This window comes from Mastomys coucha, unplaced genomic scaffold (genome assembly GCF_008632895.1).
Source record: "Mastomys coucha isolate ucsf_1 unplaced genomic scaffold, UCSF_Mcou_1 pScaffold14, whole genome shotgun sequence".
Classification (NCBI taxonomy): Eukaryota; Metazoa; Chordata; class Mammalia; order Rodentia; family Muridae; genus Mastomys; species Mastomys coucha.
In genome coordinates this window covers 116,911,021-116,917,838 of record NW_022196896.1, presented here as the reverse complement: position 1 = coordinate 116,917,838, position 6,818 = coordinate 116,911,021, and the positions used below count along the sequence as shown (strand labels likewise).

General features: G+C 49.6%; 1 protein-coding gene across 2 annotated transcripts in view; it reads right to left on the bottom strand.

The window, feature by feature from the left end:
- Nucleotides 1–1,009, bottom strand: part of Scly (selenocysteine lyase) — a 25,325-nt gene extending 24,316 nt beyond the window's left edge. Inside the window, exon 1 of one of the 2 annotated variants that reach the window (XM_031368421.1) lies at nt 711–1,009. In XM_031368421.1, the coding sequence (XP_031224281.1) occupies nt 711–925 (215 nt within the window). In that variant the 5' untranslated portion in view covers nt 926–1,009. The remainder of the gene's footprint in view (nt 1–710) is intronic. The other variant, XM_031368422.1, reaches the window with a different exon arrangement.
- Between the last annotated feature and the right edge of the window lie 5,809 nt (nt 1,010–6,818).

The following is a 6,818-nucleotide window of genomic DNA, read 5'->3' as shown; positions in this document are numbered from 1 at the left end:
AAAAAACCGAGAGGGTAAACCTGTAACCCAGGTGGGAGGAGGCAAGAGTAGCCTGGACTACATAGCGAGGCCTTGTGGGGCTGAGGTGGAGGAGGGGCAGGAAAAAAGAGAAAAGAGAAATTAAAAAAAAAAAAAAAGTGAGATGGGGGTGGAGAGGAGGCTTCTGGTATGACACATTCCTGAATGGGAGAAGGCTGAACCAGGGACCCGCACACCACCCCCGCGCCTTGCGCGCCAGGGGAGGAGGTTCCACAGCCCAGTGGACAGCAAGAGGATATAGGTCTCCCCCACCGTCCTGGTGCCCTTAGGGCTCCTTCCCCAAAGTCCATTTTTCACCTCGGGGCGGTCAAATGGGCCTTGGAGATCGTCCCTAAAGTTCCCCCCGTCCCACAGCCATGCTGCCCTAGTCTCTAAGCAGCAGTGATTCTTGTAAAATGCAGATAATCGCGATTCTGCTGCCAGCTCCAGCTTCCAAGACCCCATTCCCTGAGAAAGAGCCCGAAACACCGGAGGGTGAGGCGGCCACACTCGGCACAGTTGTCACCCACGGGCCCCCTCTGCCCTCAGCTTCGGTGGTAGCCTGTTCTCTCCCGGGTCGTGTGGCCGGACGCTTCTGCGTGTCCCTGGGACTCCTTCCTCCCGCTTCACCATACCCTCACTGAGGTCCCCCAAGTGTCCCCAGGCCCTGCGGGCTCCCCGGAGGAGCGCACCTGTCCGGCGGGCTCTCCACACTGCCCTGCGCGCCATTCCGCGCCGCGTCCATCCCCCTGATCGCTGGCTGGTCACCCCAAACCCGAGCGCCCCGAAGTCTCTGATGGGGCGGAGCCTCGGGTCCCCGGGTATCCGCATTGGCTGCGCGTCGCGCTCCGGCCAATCTGAGAGCCGCACGGGCCCTGCCTCCGCCCCTGACTGGTTGATTGGTCATGCGGGGTCAGGTGGCAGTGGGGCGGAGCTGGAGACAGTCTAAGTTGGGCCACCGCGCAGCCGGTCCCATCTAACCGGCCGCCCGCAAAGCGCGCGACGCCCTGTACGAGTGGTCTGGGTGCTACTGGCACGGTTCCCTGGGAGCCCACCTCCCTGGGCTGTCACTAGTGACAGAAGGACCAGTGATTTCACCTATCGCCGCAAAGTTGGTGGAAGATAAAGCGCTAGAATGCCCGGTGCACCGCAGCAGCCAAGACTGAGCGCCTGGAAGGTGTAGCGGCCACTGCTTGTAGACCTGAGTGCTCGCTGGACATAGGATTCCCCAGAATAGCCTTCCGGATGATTTAATTGCGTGAAATTAGAAAGTCATGCTTTGATACTTTTGAGGCATTCTGGACCAGAGGGCGTGAGCTAAGCAGGGCTGTTGAAATTATGGAAGGACGAAGGCAGCGGACCCAGAACCCACACAACAGCTCACATGTGTAACTCCAATTCCAGGGGATCTGGTGGCCTCTTTTAGCCTTTACAATCACCAGGAGGCATGCACATGGTGTTCGGATGTAAATGCATACAATTATACATACATGCAGACTCATACACATAAAAAAAAAAATCTTTTAGAAAACAATTTAAAGGCATGAAGCAAGGCGATGGTAACATAAGCCTTTAATCCCAGTCCTCCGGAGGCATAGGCTGGCCGATCTCTGTGAGTTTGAGGCCGGCCTGGTCTACAAAGTGAGCTCTGAACGTGTGTTTTTAAGTGTCACATTCACTCTGAAGCCCACCCATCCTCGTCAGCACGCAGATCTGAGTGAGCACCTGTCTGCTTAGCTGAGTGATGGCTAAGCGGTGCTGAGCTGACCACATCCCAGGCAGTCCTCTATGGAACTAGACTCGGGCTCCGGTTTCCTCTTTTCTCATATTGTCATCCTTATCTTAGATGATCTGGGCCATCCTGGGCAGGTTTTGCCTTCGCTTTTCTGTCCTTAACATTGATTTTGTTATCACACAACAGCGATGTTTTCACACACCTGTACCAGATCTCTGTGACAGTTTGACACGTTCTTGTAACTCTTGACGTTACATCAGACACTATGGCACACAGCATAGCTTTTGTCACGTGACTTGCATATAGCAGTCAATCCTTGAGTTCCAAACTCCTCCCGGATGCTGGTGTCCCATACACGGAACTTTGCCAGCTGTTGTTGAGGCCCAAGAGTGGTGCCATATACTTGTGGAACTCCCTGCTCAACCAGATTTCATCACCGTCCCCCTGGGCTGTCAGTCGACAGGAGAACCAGTGACTTCGCCTGTTGCTGCTAAGTTGGTGGAAGAAAAAAGTGCTGGGATGTGTGGGACAGTGAGGGGGACACAGTAGTGGCGGAGCTCCAGGAAGGGCTGGCGGCTAGTGCTGCGCTTGCCCACCAGGGGGCAGTGACGGACACAGCAGTCGAGCTCCAGGAAGGGCTGACGGCTAGTACTGCGCTTGCCCACCAGGGTGCGCTTGAACCGGACCTGCAGCAGCTCTCCCTGTGAGGCTGTCTGTCTTGCTGATCTTGCAGTAGAGTGTAAGGCAAATGCACTCCACAAAGGCTGAGGGGGACAGGAGAGTGCCGTATGGATGGCTAATGGGGCTACCTCTCCACTACCTTCCAGAACCAAGGACACAGGATGGGTTTTCCACTTTAGATCTCGTCTCTTCCGGTGGTGCTTTGCAGTCCTCAGGGCATAAAACTTGTAGTCTTATTTTTGTGGTAATAGCAATGGAACCGAGAGCGTTGCACATACTAAGAAAGCCCCAGTGCTTATCAAATCGACAACTACTCTTTTAACATTGCTATGGTGGAATTGTTTTTCATTATTTCACTCATTTAGTGATGGTGTGCATGACTGCTTGGTGCTCTGTACATTATTAGTCAAGTGTTTGCAACATAGGGAAGAACATCACTGTCCTTACTGAACAAGAAAAAGCCTTGCATGTGGACTCATCCAGGGAATTACTAGATTTGTTGAGGAATGGCACGCACGTTCCTTTGACACTACTGGCGTTACTGCCAGTCTAAGTTAGAGTTGCCATGCCTCTGTTCTCACTGAGGTCCATGGAATCCTCAGGTTTGACTCAGCCTTTGCTTTTTATTTTTATTTTTATTTTTTATTTTTTTGCCAGTTAATTTCTTGGCAAGTGGTCTCAGACGTTCTTTGCCAACCAGAACTGTTGAGTATCCTTTTGGGTGCTCATTGGCTTATCTGGGAAAATGCTTCAGTTGAATATGGCAGCGTGCAGCTATAGCTGTAGCCACATCTGTTGAGGCTGTCTTCTTAGGCAGCTTTCAGAGGCTACTGTATTAGGATGCACACGTGTGAATTAAGTAAGTATGCTAGCACCAACGTTAGCAACACTTTTAATTATGTGTATTTCTCCATAGGAATGGGTACAAGAGTACAGTGTGTCCATGAATTCCAGAGAAGGGCTTTGCATTCTCTTAAACTGGAGTTACGAATGCTTTTAAGCCACCTCATGTGAGCATGTGAGTGCTAGGAACCAAACTTGGGTCTTCCAGAAGAGCAGTGCATGTTCTTAGCACCTGAGTCATCTCTGCTTCCTAGTACCAACATTTTATCATTTTTGATAAAGGCAGGGAATCTTACCTGAATTTGGTTTCCTTTGTTTCCCCTGCCTTTTTGTAGGTGGGGTGGGGCAGTACTAGAGAGGAAACCCGGGGCCTCACATACTGTGGGTTAAAGGCTCTCCCACAGCTGGGCTTACCCCAGCCCTTTCCTTCTTTTTTAATGAAAAATTTCGAGAATACATAAATGCTGTATTCCATAATCCCTTTCTCCTATAGCCTCCTGTTCCCCAGCCCCTCTCTACCTTCAGCATCACTATACTTGAGCATCAGGTGGGGGATTTCTATTTAACCACCATCTAGGCTTTCTAAAGGCTCATTCCCTGTGCCTGAAGAACTTTGAGTCTCATTCTGTAGCCCTGACTGGCCTTGGACTCACCGAGATCTGCCTAGCTCTGCCTCCTGAGTGTTGCGTGTTCAGTGCTGCAGCAGTAGTGAAAGGTTTAGCCCATCCTTTACAAACGGGTCAGTAATTCATTGTCTACTTTATCTGAGGGATGGAGCTGACTTTCCCCTGTTTCCGGAAACAAGGTTTTCCTGAGTACAGACTCGCCAAGTGCTCTTTCAGCACTTGAATAGCATACCTCTTCCTTCTGACCTGTAAGCTTTCTGCCATCCAGTTTGGTGTCTCCTATAGGTAATGCCCATTTTTTTCCTTCAGACTTTAAATTTTTTAATTTAAAATTTCTAGGCTGGTCTTGAACTTACAGAGATCTGCCTGGCTCTACAAGTGTCTTTACCTACTGAGCCATTTTGCCAGCTCAGTTGTTTTTAGTGTTCAGAGATTGATGCTTCTTGGTACGGCTTTGCACTTAACCAGATCAGGGTCTACTTCTCCAGAGATCTGCATGTTCGAGTCCTTTACAGAATTTGAGTTGTTTCTTTGTTTAGTTTCTCTTGTGATCCCACTCTCTCCTCTCTGGGTAGGGCTGGGTCTGCTGTTGCAGTGTCTCCAGGCCCACATGCTGTGGGGTTTGTTTGGCTCACTGATGCTGTTTTCACTGAGCCCACCTGCAGACGTTTTAGTTTGTCTTTACATATTTCAGCTTTATAATTTTGTTTTTTCTGTAAGTTCTGAATATTTGTAGGGAATTCTTTTTTTTTTTTTTTCCAATTTCAGGATCCATAAATCTGGAAACACTTTGATGAGAGATATTCTGAAATCTTTTAGGTTCTTTGGATATTTGACCCATTCTATCAGTGTTGGCTGGCATTTGCTCTCTAAGTTCCTGGTGTTTGACCTGGGGATGTTTTCTAGGCTCTGGGACCCATGTTGTAGGAGACTGGGATCTTAAGCCTGGAAACACTGGGTAATGCTGGTGACCATCTGCCTGTCCACCTCTACCTTCTGGGAGGGCAACCTTAGGTCTGCCTGATGGAAAGCCAGAAATAAACCTGGCTGAGCAGTCACTCTGAAGGGCTCCTCCCTCCTATCCCTCTCAGGAGTACCTGTGTCTGCATGACCAGAGCTAGAGACTGCGGTTGAAGATGGTAACCCCTTTTATGAGATAGTTTTGTAAGGCATCCTGGTACGTTGGGGTAGAAGACTGCAGGCTTGGCGGCTTGGTGCGGCATAGAATGGGTGTTTTATTACTACAAGCAGTTAGAAGCTTTATTCTGGGTGTGGCTTTTTAAGAATTACACCTTGTGTTTGACCACTTGCTTGCATCTGCACCATAGCACACCCATGGCAGCCAGGGGACCTCTTGGGAGAGGCTATTCTTCCCTCCCATCCTGAGTCCCCGAGGGTCATCAGGCTTGGCATGTACACTCACCTATTCAGCTATCTTGCCAATTTGGTCAGGGCCAGCATAGCCTTTAGGATTCATTTTTCCCATCTCTGAGCTTATAATAGCCACTAGCTTCTACTCAGTGGACTCAACTGCAAGGTTTCTACTCCAGGTCATTTCACTTTCCTAGCTTCAAAGATCTCAGGGACAGGCATGGCAGGAACAGCTAAGGTTCCTGTTGGGTAGGCTGGCCATGTACTTCGTGCAGTCTATCCTGTGTGGGCTCTGCTCTGAGTTCTACAACCTAAGACTCGGTTCCCTTGAAAGCAGGGGAGCTATGGTTGCTATGAGCCAGAATCGGGCATTGTCTGTCACATTGCTTGGTAATGATCTGAAAACCGACTTGTGTGACACAGCCAGGTGTAAGCTTGGCTTAGCGAGGAGGGTCCTTCTAGTCTGTTCTTCCAGCTACTGAGCAGGCACACAGTTTCCTCTGCTCCCTTCTGCATACTCCAGGGTCTGATTTGTCATGGACCCCACCTGTGTTGGCTGGTTTTGTGTGTCAGCTTGACACAAGCTAGTCAACAGAGGAGCTGAAAGGCATTTTCTAAATCAGTGATCAATGCAGGAGGCCCAGCCCATGGTGGGTGGTGCTGGGCTAGTAGTCCTGGGTTCTTACAGGCTAGAAAACAGTACCTCTCCTGACTTCTGCATCAGCTCCTGTCTCCAGGATCCTGCTGTGTGAGTTCCTGTCCTGACTTCCTTCACTGATGAACAGCAATATGAAAATGTAAGCCAAATAGCCCTTTTTTGTTTTGTGGTCATGGTGTTAGGTCGAAGCAACAGAAACCCTAACTAAAACACCATCCTTTTATTTTTTTTAATGATTTTTATTTCACGTGCACTGGTGTTTAGCCTGCACATATTTACGAGGGTGTTGGATCCCCTGGGACTGAGTTACAGTTGTAAGCTGCCATGTGGGTGCTGGGAATCAAACCCGTTCTCTGAAGAGCAGTCAGTGCTTTTTTACCCACTGAGTGATCCTGCCATGTGGCTTTTGTCATGGTGTGGCTTCCTGTTGCCTGTCCCTTTAGCCTGTTTTTCCCTGATATATTTTGGTCTGAATCACCATGTTATTTACTAGGGCTTCCTACATTTTTGGGGGAGGGGGGAATCCTACATGTTATGTCTATTCATACTAATAGGTAATTGTGAGCCTCCGGGATAAGATTTTTCTGTTGTTCTTTTCCTAGGCTCCTTACTCAGGCAAAGCCAAAGCTCCCTCATTGGTGGGCAGGTCCTTTCAGCCACTGCATGACTGGACAGGACACCCAGCTTCTGGGTAGTTCCTTGGGCAAGCACCTCTGGTACACACTCCACATTCTCTACCTCCTTCAACAGTGAGGAGCCACAGTATAACCTACCCAGGTCATCTCAGATGGCCAAGGTAAGGGTCCAGGCGCTCACTAGAGAGAACACCAGGTGCTCCCAGAGGGACAGGAACACACATAGGGCCATGTGATACTCCCATTGTTTC